The sequence below is a fragment of the Oncorhynchus mykiss genome, chromosome 11 (assembly GCF_057628025.1).
Source record: "Oncorhynchus mykiss isolate SJ-2025 chromosome 11, ASM5762802v1, whole genome shotgun sequence".
In the NCBI taxonomy this organism is placed as follows: domain Eukaryota; kingdom Metazoa; phylum Chordata; class Actinopteri; order Salmoniformes; family Salmonidae; genus Oncorhynchus; species Oncorhynchus mykiss.
Window position 1 is genome coordinate 71,770,903 of NC_143032.1, and position 16,851 is coordinate 71,787,753.

Sequence of the window (16,851 nt, forward strand, 5' to 3'; positions counted from 1 at the left end):
GAACCATCAACTATTAATGAACATGCACCTGTGGAATGGTTAAGACACTAACAGCTTACAGACGGTAGGCAATTAAGGTCACAGTTATGAAAACTTCGGACACTAAAGAGGCCTTTCTACTGACTCTGAAAAACAGCAAAAAAAAGATGCCCAGGGTCCCTGCTCATCTGTGATGTGGCCAGGGCAATAAATTACAATGTCCTTACTGTGAGACACCTAAGACAGCCTTACAGGGAGACAGGACGGACAGCTGATCGTCCTCGCAGTGGCAGACCACGTGTTACAACACCTTCATTTCAAGCTGGTGACCACATTTGGGTACCTAAGCAGTGGGTTCCCAAACATTATGTGTTTTGACACACCTAATAGATTAAATGTTTGTAGCCATAAGATAAGCTTTACAAACCAAGAAGAACTGTCCGGGACCCAACCAACCAACTGACTTGGAGCCCATTACCTGGATAGAAGGATCAAGAAGCCTAATTAAAAGAATGCAGATTGCATGCAATATCATTGGATTTACATGATTTGGGAGTAGATGAGCATGTATGTCAATATTTGTGTTCTTTCTGGTCTTGCATTGCAACATAATCAATATTTCAAAACCATTTCTCTCTCTTTCTTCCTTCCTCCTTACCCTCTGTGTGTGTGTGTGTGTGTGTGTGTGTGTGTGTGTGTGTGTGTGTGTGTGTGTGTGTGTGTGTGTGTGTGTGTGTGTGTGTGTGTGTGTGTGTGTGTGTGTGTGTGTGTGTGTGTGTGAGCGAGAGAGAGAGAGAGCGAGAAAGAGAGAGAGAGAGAGCGAGAAAGAGAGAGAGAGAGAGAGAGAGAGAGAGAGAGAGAGAGAGAGAGAAAGATATGCCTAAGACAGTGCTACAGGGAGACAGCTGATCATCCTCGCAGTGGCAGACCATGTGTAACAACACCTGCACAGGATCAGAACATCTGAACTTCACACCTGCGGGACAGGTACAGGATGGCAACAACTGAAAAAAGTGCTCTTTACTGACGAGTCGCGGTTTTGTCTCACCAGGTGTGATGGTATAATGTGCATTTATCGTCGAAGGAGCGTTACACCGAAGCCTATACTCTGGAGCGGGATTGATTTGGAGGTGGAGGGTCAGTCGCGGACTGGGGCGGCGTGTCACAGCATCATCGGACTGAGCTTGTTGTCATTGCAGGCAATCTCAACGTTGTGCGTTACAGGGAAGACATCCTCCTCCCTCATGTGGCACCCTTCCTGCAGGCTCATCCTGACATACCCTCCAGCATGACAATGCCACCAGCCATGCTGCTCGTTCTGTGCGTGATTTCCTGCAAGACAGGAATGTCAGTGTTCTGCCATGGCCAGCGAAGAGCCCGGATCTCAATCCCATTGAGCACATCTGGGACCTGTTGGATCGGAGGGTGAGGGCTAAGGCTATTCCCCCCAGAAATGTTGGGGAATTTGCAGGTGCCTTGGTGGAAGAGTGGGGTAACATCTCACAGCAAGAACTAGCAAATATGGTGCAGTCCATGAGGAGGAGATGCACTGCAGTACTTAATGCAGCTGGTGGCCACACCAGATACTGACTGTCAGATACTGACTGTTACTTTTGATTTTGACCCCCCCCCCCCCCCCTTTGTTCAGGGACACAATACTCCATTTCTGTTCATACAAATATTTACACATGTTAAGTTTGTTGGTAATAAAAGCAGTTGACAGTGAGAGGATGTTTCTTTTTTTGCCGAGTTTATAAGCAGACAATGAAAGCTCTTACAATATTCCCATGATTACATTTCTCTAAAACAGACTGTAGGCTACATGTGCACCACCAAGTAAGAACTGTAGGCAAAATTAATGGAAAAGAGGGAAAATTATTAGTGTGAGGAACATGGGCTACTAACAGTGTACAACATAACATACACTTAGTATTACTTTCTTAGCTATCTCCCTGGCTTATTACATAATTCATGCAGCAGCATACAAGGCATTTTTGGACTCACTTGAACAGGAAGGGGGCGCAGAGGTCCTTCGTGGGCAAATTTTGCCATCAAAGTCTGGCATTCTCTCTATTTATGGTGCTCTCAAGATATCTGGAAAATCGTTTAAAAAAACAAGGTTGAATCAGGGTTGAATCAGTGATCAGATCAGTGATCTTCAGGTCAGAGCTCTAGAAAGAGGCCCGAGTTCCAGATATGCAACTCCGAGTTGGATGACCATTCAAAATGTATTTTCCCAGTCAGAGCTAGTTTTTTTCAGAGTTGTCATGTATCTTAACTAAACTCACTGAAGTCAGATTTCCCAGTTCTGAGTTTACAGTTGTTTTGAGTGCAGCAGAAGTCATGCTGGATTGACAGCATGGCCAATGTTGAATGTTTATGTTTTCAATCTTGGAAAAGAGACCCTTAAACCCAGACTTGGAACCACAAACCCACTCCACTGTATAATAGGCTAGTGATCGCTTTGCAAACCACTCATTGTTGAATTTGCGATTTCCAATGTTTATGTCCAATGGCCGATGAGCACCGATACGTTTTATCAATAATTTCACTTCATTATTTATTTTCATATGACAAGGATTAAAAAGCATTTGCCAGTAGATTGTCGACTTGATTCATAATGATGAATGCAAGCTTGCTAGCTAAGATTTTGAAAGTATGACAGTCCAGTCAAAGCTACTGTAGATATAAGGTGATTTGATGTCATTTTATCTGTGGCCAATGACCTTGAGCCTTCTTGGATGGGCACTTCTAATGTAACTCTACGGCAGCACTCAATGGCCTTGAATTTTCGAGCTCTACCCTTAGATTTGGCAGTGATGTAGTGTCCCCATGAGTGACAGAACACTGAGCCAATCCCATCGCAACTAGAGAACATTGCCCAATCACGACGCAACCAGAGAACATTACCAACACCTACTCTCCATATTTTCCGCTGGCTGGCCCAACACCACAGAAAGCACTGAGCTAGGCTGAAACACCTGCATTTTGGAGTTGACTTACTCAAGAAAGCAAAAAAGAGACCAGGTTTGTATTCAGCTTTATTAACTTTTTATTTAATTTTTTACATTGTTTGCAAACTGATATGTGACACATATTAACGTCAATATAGCATGCAAAACAGGGGGAAAAGGTGGGGCCCTGAATGATGGGTTGCCACTGTCACATTCCAATACTAAAAGTGGGGGGGACAAAAATGCAATTAGAGAATGTGGGGGGACATGTCCCCCCGTCCCCAGTGAAACTTGCGCCCCTGTAAAAATGTATGGAAAAAATGTACACTTCTGTTATCATCATCCTTCCATTTCGAATTGGTCAACATAATCAGAGTAAATTAATTTATCATGTTTGGTGCTGTTCCATTGAACACTTTTCCCACCCTCTAGCCGTGGAGTTTCCAATAATAGCAAGAGTGACGTTACCTCAACTTTCCATAGCAAAGGGGAGGGGATGGAGACAGTCAAGCATTGGGCGACGGCTGTCGTATTTCACTAGCAAGCACCCGATAGGCTCTTCACCTGAGTCCACTGCCCTATCATTACCACAACTGGAGGCCTGCCTATGTTATTTCCGGAGCATCGTACGAGTCGGGCCAGAAGATTACGAGCGTCTTTCACTGAAAAATCCGTTTATTATGAAGTTGGGCTGTGACAATTTTAAAGGGTAAGGGATTGACAACGTAAAGGTTTTAGGAGTAGTTTATAAACGAGACTGTATACGGTTCCCCTGGGTTAACACAATTGCCAGGCATGTTCGACAGATAAACTGTCTCTCATCTCACCGGAAGAAAGCCGACAGCAGCCGAACGCTCACGAGTTTACGGATTTGTCAGACAGAAGTCCCGAGACGCAACATGTTTGAAACGGGCAGAATCCCACTCATCCTTCTCGACGTTACCTGCCTTATTCTCGGTATGTAGCCTACGTACTATACAGTTGTTGTTGGCAGTGTCATGGCCTATAGTTCCCTTTTCTGTGAGAAGTTATTATGCACCAGACAACTGCAGCCTAAACACCAGTCCCATTGAGGTATCTCTTTATTACAACTTTATTGCAAATATGCTTTGCTAAGTCTGAATTAATGGATGTCCTATTTCGCTGCTGATTCATTCTATTGCTCATCCACTAGAGATAGGCTACACTGCTGTGGTCAGTACCACAGTTATAATAGCATACAAGACAACACACAATAAGACTGTGTAATATACCTGGAGTTTTTCTTTACCATGTCTTGACCAGGAAATAACTTTGTGTATATGTATATGAGTGATTCTCAAAATAGGGTACATTTCTGTGACCCTCGACTGCAAAGATGGAGTCTTCAGGGGTACTCTTAGTGATTTGGAGGCCTCAGGCCTACCTTTCATCGAGGATACTCATGTGTATCCTACCACGGAGGGGTTTTGAAATCTTCCACACCCCCTTTGAATCAGTATATACTTCTTATGACAGTTCGTGTGCATCACATGATATGATTGCAAACGTGACTTTCATTGAAATGAAGCTGCAGCAATGAGAAAAGAAAAGGAAGAAGATTACATTTTAATAACAGAAAAATGACCCACAATGTCTTCAGAATGTATTCAGACCCTTAATGACCTACGGTGGCTTCAGAATGTATTCAGACCCTTAATGACCCACAATGTCTTCAGAATGTATTCAGGCCCCTTAATGACCTACGGTGTCTTCAGAATGTATTCAGGCCCCTTAATGACCTACGGTGGCTTCAGAATGTATTCAGGCCCTTAATGACCTACAGTGGCTTCAGAAAGTATTCAGGCCCTTAATGACCCACAATGTCTTCAGAATGTATTCAGGCCCTTAATGACCCACAATGTCTTCAGAATGTATTCAGGCCCTTAATGACCTACAGTGGCTTCAGAAAGTATTCAGGCCCTTAATGACCCACAATGTCTTCAGAATGTATTCAGGCCCTTAATGACCTACGGTGGCTTCAGAATGTATTCAGGCCCTTAATGACCTACAGTGGCTTCAGAAAGTATTCAGGCCCTTAATGACCCACAATGTCTTCAGAATGTATTCAGGCCCTTAATGACCCACAATGTCTTCAGAATGTATTCAGGCCCTTAATGACCCACAATGTCTTCAGAATGTATTCAGGCCCTTAATGACCCACAATGTCTTCAGAAAGTATTCAGGCCCTTAATGACCCACAATGTCTTCAGAATGTATTCAGGCCCTTAATGACCCACAATGTCTTCAGAATGTATTCAGGCCCTTAATGACATACGGTGGCTTCAGAATGTATTCAGGCCCTTAATGACCTACGGTGTCTTCAGAATGTATTCAGGCCCTTAATGACCTACGGTGGCTTCAGAATGTATTCAGGCCCTTAATGACCTACGGTGGCTTCAGAATGTATTCAGGCCCTTAATGACCTACGGTGTCTTCAGAATGTATTCAGGCCCTTAATGACCCACAATGTCTTCAGAATGTATTCAGGCCCTTAATGACCCACAATGTCTTCAGAATGTATTCAGGCCCTTAATGACCTACGGTGTCTTCAGAATGTATTCAGGCCCTTAATGACCCACAATGTCTTCAGAATGTATTCAGGCCCTTAATGACCTACGGTGGCTTCAGAATGTATTCAGGCCCCTTAATGACATACGGTGGCTTCAGAATGTATTCAGGCCCTTAATGACCTACGGTGGCTTCAGAATGTATTCAGATCACTTGACTTTTTCCACATTTTGTTGTGTTACAACCTGAATTAAACATTTATTAAATTGAGATGTTGTGCCACTGGCCTACACACAATACCCCATAATGTCAAAGTGGAATTATGTTTTTACAAATTAATTAAAAATTAAAACCAGAAATGTCTTGAGTCAATAACTATTCAACCATTTGTTATGGCAAGCCTAAATAAGTTCATGAGTAAAAATATGCTTAACAAGTAACATAATAAGTTGCATGGACTCACTCTGTGCGCAATAATAGTGTTTAACATGATTTTTGAATGACTACCTGATCTGTGTACCCCACACATACAATTATCTGTGAGGTCCTTCAGTCGAACAGTGAATTTCAAACAAAGATTCAACCAAAAAGACCAGAGAGGTTTCCATCGGCTTACAAAGAAAGGCACCGATTGGTAGATGGGTACAAAAAAAGGAGACATTGAATATCCCTTGGACTAAGGTGAAGTTATGAATTACATTTTGGATTGTGTCAATACACCCAGTCACTACAAATATACAGGCATCCTTCCTAACTCAGTTGCCAGAGAGGAAGGAAACCACTCAGGGTTTTCACCATGAGGCCAATAGTGACTTTAAAACAGTTACAGTTTAATGGCTGTGTACAACATTGTAGTTAATCCACTTTACTAACCTAATTGCCAGAGTGAAAAGAAGGAATCCTGTACAAAATAAAAATATTCCAAAACATGCTTCCTGTTTGCAATAAGGCACTAAAGTAAAACTGCTAAAAATGTGGCAAAGAAATGTACTTTATGTTCTGAATACAAAGTGTTATGTTTGGGGCAAATCCAACACAACACATCGTTGAGTACCACTCTTCATATTTTCAAGCATGATGGTGACTGCATCACGTTATGGGTATGCTTGTCATCGGCATGGACAAGGGAGTTTTTTTTTATGATGAAAAGAAACAGAATACAACTAAGCACAGGCAAAATCCTAGAGGAAAACCTGGTTCGGTCTGCTTTCCAACAGACACTGGGAGAGAAATTCACCTTTCAGCAGGACAATAACCTAAAACACAAGGCCAAATATACAATGAAGTTGCTTGTCAAGATGACATTGAATGTTCCTGAGTGGCATAGTTACAGCTTTGACTTAGCTTGACATCTATGGCAAGACTTGAGAATGTCTGTCTAGCAATGATCAACAACCAACTTGACAGAGCTTGAAGAATTTTTAAAATAACAATGTGCAAATATTGTACAGTTAAGGTGTACTTACGAAATCAAGATATATTAGTGTTTTATTTTTCATGTTTTTTTCTTCCACTTTGACATGACAGAGTATTTTGTGTAGTTCATTGACAAAAAATGACAATTAAATCCAGCATAGCAACTGTGGGCTTCAAGCAGAAAAAATGTTTTTAAATGTTTTATTATGTCCAGCTCACAAAGCCCCTGATGTGTGGCCTGAGGCCATTGCCTCTTCCGCCTAATGGTTAGTCCGCAACTGGTGTTGATCTAAACTCTGTTTGGATCTGGGTCTTGATACTCTGGGTAAGGGTCTTGGTCGCATGTAATGGTTTTCGACAAGACCATTGTTTTTGTAGTCTCTGAACTCATTGTGGTCAACACTGAGTATGATGTCTTGACAAGACTTGTCAGAGTTATGTGACTAAGTAGTTGTTAGACAGCACAAAAGTGCCAGGGAACCTTGCTTTTTAAAATATGGAAGCAGGGGGGAGAACATGTCTTATTTTTAGGATGTTTTAAGATAGTTGGCCATCTCTGCTCAATGACATAAACAAACTTGTTTCTCTCATAATATAGTAGTGTCATGCTGTCATTCGTTACACAAAATCCTGCAATATCTTTAGTTACACAGAAACAAATAGCAAAAACACAAAACAACTCAAACCTCTGAAAACCTGTGTTTTGGTGTTTACCCTTTTTCACAATCTCTATATTTCACATCAAGGTCCTTAAAATGAAGCTAAAAGGATGGTAAGTCTGCCTACGAGTGACTTGGTTAGTGGCTAGTGTAGCACTTTTAAAATCCCTTTGAGCAATATTCTATACTGGAGTTGTTCTGGATTCTTTTTCACCCTTTGTGATCAATTAGATGCAGTCAGAATGTTTTACAAAGGATGGCATATGGTGTCCATACTCCCCAACATAACAGGACAAGCTCTAATCAAAGACCTGTGACTGCTAGTTATCTCATTTTGGCTGGAATCTGCCAACAGAGTTGGCCAGAGGGTGGAACAGATAGCTAAATGAAGCACTCCTATTCACGTACACTCTAATGCTTAGAACAATTGCTGGTTGTGTAACCTGCGTGATACAAACAGCAGATTAAGTATCTGTGAAGTTTGGAAGTGGGAATAGAAGGATATTTTAAGAAACAGCAAACCTACTTTGAACTTACAACAAACTCTGTTAAACATAGAAGCTGATGAAACGCGCTGTGCCGTGGAAACAGTGGGCCGTACTAGTCTATGTCGCCTTCTGTGTGCAAATGAATGATACAAGAGAGAGGGCTTACCTTGAGAGACAGAAAGAGATATCAGGACATGGAATTCTACTGCTACTCTTTTGAACTTATTTTTCAGCATTTGCTTTCATTTTCTACATTCCCCACTCCTGGGCCACAGCAGCACCCCCACTGACTCTTCTATATCTTTCTGTTAGTGTTGTTGAGAATGCCAGGCTTCTGACATTGACTACCAATGGGTAATATCCCATTGGTGTCACATTGGATAGTTGGGCCTAGATTTCCATATTTCTCTTGGTGAAGGCCTAATGTTGTGGACAGTGAATAAGAGGAGCGAGATAGAAATCAGATGAGAGCAGAGCAGTGTGAGAAAGTGATCCCAACTGTTAGAGGTCAGTTAGACTGTGTGCCTGAGTGAGTCTGACTGACATCATTAGAAGCATTTAGACATCCATGCCAGCATCTCCATGACAACTCTGTCAAATCAATTAGTTGATGTGCTGTCCACTCACATCCTGGACTCTATTAGTTATTTAGGAGACTCTACCTCCTCCATTATATTGACTTTTACCTTAATTTGTTAACTTGGCCATGGCTGGGCTATTTGGTAAAGTGAGAGGGAGGGAGAGAAATGGACTAACCAAATCAAGTGAAAACATGAACAAGCACGTCTTATTTGGTTATTGTTTTGTATCGGGTTTTGCCTAGCAAGTTCATTTCTCCTGTGACTTTTGATAAAAACGTTTGGTCAAAAGCTTGTTGAACAGAATTACAAAAGATAGTTTGAACAAGGAGACTATTGCTGATTATCTTTCTCTCTCCAGTTGGACTTCCCTTTGCGATCCTCACCCCTCAGCACAATCCCTTCAAAAGGGGTTTCCTCTGTAATGATGAGTCCATCAGATACCCCCTGAAAGAGGACACCATATCCTATCAGTTACTGGGGGGAGTCATGATCCCTTTCACACTGATTGTGGTAAGTCATTACCTCTGCCCTGTTCTCATATATATTCTCCTCAAAATGTCATCAACATATCAGGCATGTGTGTTTTAAAGGTTTGTGGTAAAACTGCAATTATATGACACAATATGTTAACATATTCAATTGACCTCAGTTAAAGATGACTTTCTTGCTGTTACAGATAGTCAGTGGTGAGTGCCTTGGCGTCTATATGAGTCGTGTCAAAACCAAATCGTCCTTGGGGACTAACTACGTGGTGCGCATTTATAAAGCAGTGGCCAGCTTCCTATTCGGGGCTGCTGCTAGCCAATCACTGACGGATATTGCCAAGTACTCGATTGGTCGACTGCGGCCGCACTTCCTGGCTGTGTGTAAGCCTGTGTGGGACCATATCAACTGCAGGGCCGGAGGCTACATCGAGAACTTCACCTGTACCGGGGACAAGGATATGGTAGATGAGGCCAGGTACAGTAAGGGCTTCGAGGGTTATATCTCAAAACCTGGGATACATCCCAAGAGAAGGCATTGCTACAAAATCAAAATGGAAAAACTTTTAACTGGGAAATGCAAGCTCAAAAGGTGTTTGCCATGCTGTAGCTTCCCCTAATCTCTTTTGTCTTTTTGTTTTTACAGACTTTCCTTCTTTTCTGGGCACTCATCTTTTTCTATGTACTGTATGCTGTTCCTTGCAGTAAGTATAGTAGATAATTGTTACATACAGTACTAACAGGGAGGCTACAACAGTTCCTTCGGCCCTGAGCAATAGCTCCCTTTCATGATGTTGATGGTGTCCTTCTTTTCCTCTTGTAGCTGTATGTCCAGGCCAGACTGCAGACAGAGTGGGCCAGGCTCCTCAGACCCACCATACAGTTCTTCCTGATTGCAATGTCCGTCTACGTGGGACTGTCGCGCATCTCTGACTACAAACACCACTGGAGTGACGTACTTACTGGCCTCCTGCAGGGGGCGATAGCCGCAATACTCACGGTGGGTAGCTAGCTGTAGGCTATAATTTAATACAGCAATGAACATGCTACCTACCACCAAGGGCACTAGCATAATTAGGATAAACACATAAAGGAATTAGCAAATAAACCTTTTATTCTCATTCCATTAGAGACAACATCACACACAGTCATGGTTGTATCATGGTCGTTTTCTCAGTTTTTGTCTCCATTGTATAAACAAATCATGTTCTCTGCTCTACCAACACAGGTGTTCAATGCGTCCGACTTCTTCAAGAGGCCTGTTGATCCAGTAGAGATACAAGAGGAGACGTCCGAAACCAGTCTCCAGGACAACCCAGATAATGAGAACCACTATGGAAGCACAAACTGAAGCTTTGGCCACAACATGACTTACTGTAGCAGACAACGCATGGAGGACTGATTGCTAAGCTAAGCTAGCTACCACTACCTGCCATCCGCTACGGAGGACTATGGTTATTTATTTCAATGCATTGCAGTTCATCGGCATTGGCTGTTGTGGTGGTCACTTTGACAGAGCCCTGCAGACAGCTGCTAGCCCTCTCAGTGCCAATGATCTTGCCTAGGCTGTCTCCTTTGGTTGGGTGTGTAGAGCTAATGATCTGTGGATTGGGTTTCTGGTCTTTGCATTAGGCTGCGAGGTCTGAGTTGGTTGGAGCTGTTGTGTTTGCATTGGTTTGAAGCTTTTGTTTGAAATGAATGGAATCCCAGTTGTTACAGTGAGCAGAGTGTCCATGTGTGCAGCAGTGGAGCCTGCTGAGGGGAGAAAGGCTCATTATAATGGCTGGAGTGGTTTTCATGTGTTTGATACCATTCCATCTATTACAATCCATTCCAGCCATTATAATGAGCCATCCTCCCCTCAGCAGGCTCCACTGGTGTGTAGCCAGGCCAATAACAAGTCTTACATCTGTGAACCCTTACTGTCCCAAAGCTTAAATGAAAGCCAGGAGACTTATTGAAATCTGAAATTATGTACTATGCACTGTATATATTTTGTAATACTGCCTTAGCCAGATTGTTGCTGCTACTTGCTCAAAGCTCCCTGCAAACTCCTAACAAATGTGTCCAATAGTAGAAATCATGATGGCAACTACACAAATTCACTTCTTTTTTTTACAGTTTGTTGTGTCTTTTTTGAAGTACTGTTGTAAAACCTGTATCTGTGATCTGAGATAAAGAAAGATGGCATTCCATTTATCTTCTTTGGTACGAGGAAAAGTGCTGTGTCTGAGACACATTTTGTAAACTGTAGAAATATGTGCATTGTTTTTGTGAGATCATCAGAGACAGAAACTAGCCATACAGAAAGGCCAAACCCATACCTGTCAAATAGCCTGGGTAGGCTGCTTTTTGTTATTTCTTCAACCTTTAATTAACCAGGATGTCCCATTGACATAAAGGGTCTCTTTTTGAAATGAGAGTTAAGTGGGGCCTCTGGGCCGCAGATGCTCAGGAGGGAAGGCAGGGTGAGTTCTGAACACAAGGAACATATTCCCAATGACTGCTCAAAAGCCACAATACAGACTAGAGGCGTAGGCTACTCACCGCAAGTCTGGAAATATTTGTGTTCTGTCTCTGTTGTTCATCCCATTTCCCAATGTGGGTGTGTCCTCACCTGTCAGCCACACACATATAAACTATGGGCATGCAAATGAGAACAAAATCACATTCAAATCAAACACATTCTTATGTAACTTGCACCATAATTCACCTTAGTCCTTTAACTAACATCTGCTGTCGGTGCTTAGTTGCTGTCCGGTAAAAATGTGTTTTACCTAAATTACCGCGCAAGCAGTGAGGTACTACCATTTTTACTGTCTGTAGAAGCTATAGGCTTTCAGTATGGCCTGCTCTCTGCGATTATTACCTGTTGAGTACTCAGAGAAGGACAGTATAGTATGGTTTGGATAACAGCACGATCACCTGCTAGGGATCTATTTGAACAATGTCTTCATGCCATGTCTAATTACAGAGCGTTATAAGGTTGAGCGAATTCTGCTTTAGGGCTCTCCTCTTCCCTGTACATGACTTTCATGTCCCATTACTTTTCCTGGCCCTGTGATCTGACCAGGAAACACTCTGGGCCCTAATGGAGGGTTTTCTCCATTGTGATTTTGGTCTGAAAAGAGATCACTTTTATTTTGTGTGACAGGAGGAGCCATTTGGTTCCTTCCAGCCTACCAGGCACGTTCTATTCCTCTGTCAATCAATATTTGATGTTCTAAAGGACAGCCTCTCACCAAAGTAGAGCTTAATACTACAGATTAATGGGGGACCTGTCCAGAGAATGACAATTTACAAAGAGATGATTTTAATAATATTGAAAGGATATTATTAGATTTTTCTGATTCAATGTTGTCATGAGACTACAAAGGGAAATATACTGCATACAAAATCGAAGATATTGAATAGAAGGAAACGTCATGTTCATCGTGTGATATTCATGTGAAATGATCACATGACAAATAAATGTATGTTCATGTGGCTTTTGCATTTGGAAACTGACTATAAAAGCTGGTATAGTTTAGTTGATTTAATAGAAGGTCAAAACAGCTCATGCCTCGGTGCATGTCTGAGAAAGATCTAGGATAAAATACAACACTGCTACATCTCTCTAGAAGATGAACCAGTTAAGTTTGAAGTGTTCCATGTGTTTATTTTATTTTATTTTATTTCACCTTTATTTAACCAGGTAGGCTAGTTGAGAACAAGTTCTCATTTGCAACTGCGACCTGGCCAAGATAAAGCATAGCAGTATGAGCAGACAACACAGAGTTACACATGGAGTAAACAATTAACAAGTCAATAACACAGTAGAAAACAAAGGGGGAGTCTATATACAATGTGTGCAAAAGGCATGAGGTAGGCGAATAATTACAATTTTGCAGATTAACACTGGAGTGATAAATGGTCAGATGGTCATGTACAGGTAGAGATATTGGTGTGCAAAAGAGCAGAAAAATAAATAAATAAAAACAGTATGGGGATGAGGTAGGTGAAAATGGGTGGGCTATTTACCAATAGACTATGTACAGCTGCAGCGATCGGTTAGCTGCTCAGATAGCAGATGTTTGAAGTTGGTGAGGGAGATAAAAGTCTCCAACTTCAGCGATTTTTGCAATTCGTTCCAGTCACAGGCAGCAGAGTACTGGAACGAAAGGCGGCCAAATGAGGTGTTGGCTTTATACATGGTATAACATATTAATTACATGGTTAATAAAGTATGTGTGAAATGTGCAAAGTGGTATAAATATGCTGTTTTTAATACCATAAACATAAGCCTACTGTCTGTCTGGACTAATTGAAATTCCAGATGCAGGGTACTAAATGCAAAAAAACATACATTTCCACTGTCTTTTTGCATTTTATGTTGGACTCACTCATGGTAAATTGTGATTAGATTTTTTTATATATATACCCAGCATCACCTTAGTACGAAATGCAACAATGTCTGACACTGGGATGCCTCTTTTGGTTTTTCCTTTGTCACACGTTGTTCTGACCCGGATAATAGTGGTACACACGGCTGGGAACGAGACTATTTTGACCCAGACAATAGTCCTCTTTGACAGAAGCCCCATTCAAACTGTCACATGTTGCTCTCTCCCTCTTGCCAAGCAATGAGTGATGCTTTGGGTGATGCATTCTACAACTGAAGTGTTCAAATGAATCAACTAGGTACATTTTCTAAAATGCAAAACTTAATGTTTAGAACAGTTTGAGTGCAAAAGTAAAAAATAAAATACCAGACATTTCTCATGTTTATATAGATGATATTTATATAGATGATATTTATATAGATGATGTTTATATAGATGATATTTATATAGATGATATTTATATAGATGATATTTATATAGATGATGTTTATATAGATGATATTTATATAGATGATATTTATATAGATGATATTGCCTGCACTCCTGAAGTGAAGTCAACCAGAAGACCAACTACATGTTGATACAACAGTAGCTAAGATGGGGAGAAGTATGTCCATAATAAAGCTCTGTTCTGCGTTAACAACACCATCAACAAGGCAAGTCCTACAGGCCCTAGTTTCTACCTTCTTAACAGCACCATCAACAAGGCAGGTCCTACAGGCCCTAGTTTCTACCTTCTTAACAGCACTATCAACAAGGCAGGTCCTACAGGCCCTAGTTTCTACCTTCTTAACAGCACTATCAACAAGGCAGGTCCTACAGGCCCTAGTTTCTACCTTCTTAACAGCACTATCAACAAGGCAGGTCCTACAGGCCCTAGTTTCTACCTTCTTAACAGCACCATCAACAAGGCAGGTCCGACAAGCCACCAGAGGTCTCTTCACAATCCCCAAGTCCAGAACAGACCATGGGAGACGCACAGTACTACATAGAGACATGATTACATGGAACTCTATTCCACATCAGGATACTGATTTAAGCAGTAGAATCAGATTGAAAAAAGAAGCTAGTGTGGATCCCTAATAAATACAAATACAAAATTACCACTTAGTCTGGCTACCGGTCTTTTTAGCTAACATTCCACTCCTGTCATTTTAAATGACATTTTGACATTTTGAAATGACATTTTAAATGACAGGAGTGGAATGTTAGCTAAAAAGACCGGTAGCCAGACTAAGTGGTAATTTTGTATTTGTATTTATTAGGGATCCCCACTAGCTGCTTTTTTCAATGGCAAGGAGTGGAATGTTAGCCAGGCTAACTCCTACCCTCTGGTGGATAAAAGTAGCATTGCAGTAGGTGGTTACAGAGAGGCAAATGGATGACGTTAGCAAAGGATTTGACAGATTCCATGTTCAAGAGTAAAACTTCATCTTATTCAAAACATTTGGAATGCAAGGTCAAATAAGAGTAATACAGTTCTCACAATGTGCCGACTAGGACTTGCCATGTTGAATGAATCAAAACGAAAGCAGAGCCGTATTGGTCCAGACTAATGTTCAAAGAGCTGTACTAGATCTGGGAAACGTGATAGCAAGAGTTTTACAATAAATGTGGATACCTTTACTTCCATTGTATCAAACAAGTAACACCCACCATTCCTGCTTTACAGAAATGTTTACACATGAGCCCTGACAGGAACTACCCAATAGACATTGCAGCAGTGGTATTTAACCCTCGTGTGGTGTTCGGGTCTGTGGGACCCACTTTCAATGTTTACTCAAAGAAAAATGATACAATGAATGAGACTCATTGGCCTTGGCTCATTTTCTGTGAATAACATGTAAAATAACACATTTCCATTGAGTGTACACTGTGCACCCCCCTACACATTTATATTACATATGTGGTATTCGGGTCCGCTGGACCCGAGGGTAATAAAAGTGTGGAAAAGTGTGTCTGTAGGTGAAAACAAGTAAAAATTAAACAAAAACGTTTGCTACATGCCTTCACTCTGTCTTCCTCCTCCCTGGGCCTGCTGTTTCAACATAACACCAAGAACATGTCTGTCTCCCTGCCTGTCTGCCTGTATGCCGCTTTTCTCGCACTCTTTACCCTTTGTAGTGTGTGAAACTACACAATGACTTGCAGGAACCTGCACAATGTTACTACAATACATTATTTCAATACATTATTTGGATACATTGTAAAAAATTCAATATTTTCCCGCAACCTACCCCAGCCAGGTGCAAATTGGGGGAGGGACACAGCTAATAAATAGCTTTGCATGTGTGGCTCCTTACCACAATCAGTCAGTATGGCAAAAATAATCTCTACTCTTGCAGAGAGAGAAGCTAGTGTGGAAGGAGCGTCTTCCACTTTGGAGGTGAATAATTTTCCAAAAAGAGTCTGACAGTGAATTGGAAGAAGAGGATGAGATTGACCCTCAGCCAGACCCAGGACCAGCCCATCAGCAGCCCTGCGCCCAACAGTACTGTTGATGAGCAGCTTATGCCATTTATGGGTCGCTGCCCCTTCAGGCAGTACATACTGTCTAAACCCACAAAATATGAAATCAAGAACTGGGCTGCCTGTGATGCTGGTTCATCATATGCGTGGAACTTGCAAGTGTATACGGGGAAGCCAGATGGAGGAGCCCCTGAGAAGAACCAAGGGATACGGGTTATTCTGGACGTGACACAGGGACTCCGTGGTCACATCACCTGCAATAACTTTTTCACTTCACATAAGCTGGGACAGAAGCTCAAGAGGAAGCTGACGATGGTAGGAACAGTACAAAAAAGCAAGCCAGAACTCGCACCTCAGCTGATGAATACACGGAAGAGGCCTATCGATTCCTCTAAGTTTGTGTTCATGGCCGACATATCCCTAGCGTCCTACGTGCCAAAGAAAGGCAAAAATGTGGTACTCATGAGTACGCTGCATAGGGATGGGAGAATCTGTGGCCAGGAGCATCAAAAAACAGAAATCATAATGGATTACAATGCCACAAAAGGAGGGGTGGAAAATGTAGACGAGCTGGTGACTGGCTACAGCTGCAGAAGTAGAACCCTACGCTGGCCTCTTGTGATATTCAACATCTTGACATACGACACGTTTGTCATCTGGATGGCGTTGAACCCATATTGGAACAGAGGGAAGCTCCAGAGGGGGCTTTTTCAAGGGGCTGGGCAAGGCATTGGTAAGACCTCAAATCCAGAGGAAGCAACATATCCCAAGGACCCCAGCTTCCGCAGCCATCGTGAGGATGCTGGTGCCCCATCCGCCCAACCTACAGAAGCAACAACTCCAATACCGGAAGTATGTGCGTGTGTCTGACTCTCCTACATTGGCCTGCTGTAACTACGTGAGTTCAGGAAT

At 42.0% G+C, this 16,851-nt stretch overlaps 1 protein-coding gene across 1 annotated transcript; it reads left to right on the plus strand.

The window, feature by feature from the left end:
* The first annotated feature begins 3,431 nt into the window (after window positions 1-3,431).
* LOC110536327 (phospholipid phosphatase 1) lies at window positions 3,432-11,283 on the plus strand. Its single transcript, XM_021622062.3, has 6 exons — window positions 3,432-3,890; window positions 8,965-9,116; window positions 9,283-9,566; window positions 9,735-9,792; window positions 9,912-10,088; window positions 10,317-11,283. Exons 1-6 carry the CDS (start codon window positions 3,833-3,835, stop codon window positions 10,437-10,439), a joined length of 852 nt encoding a protein of 283 aa, XP_021477737.3. The 5' UTR covers window positions 3,432-3,832; the 3' UTR covers window positions 10,440-11,283.
* The last annotated feature ends 5,568 nt before the right edge of the window (window positions 11,284-16,851 follow it).

Coding starts and splice junctions, on each gene's coding strand:
- LOC110536327 (XM_021622062.3), top strand. CDS start 3,833: ATGTTTGAAACGGGCAGAATCCCACTCATCCTTCTCGACGTTACCTGC. Junction 9,117..9,282: donor TCCCTTTCACACTGATTGTG/GTAAGTCATTAC, acceptor TTGCTGTTACAG/ATAGTCAGTGGTGAGTGCCT. Junction 9,793..9,911: donor ACTGTATGCTGTTCCTTGCA/GTAAGTATAGTA, acceptor TTCCTCTTGTAG/CTGTATGTCCAGGCCAGACT.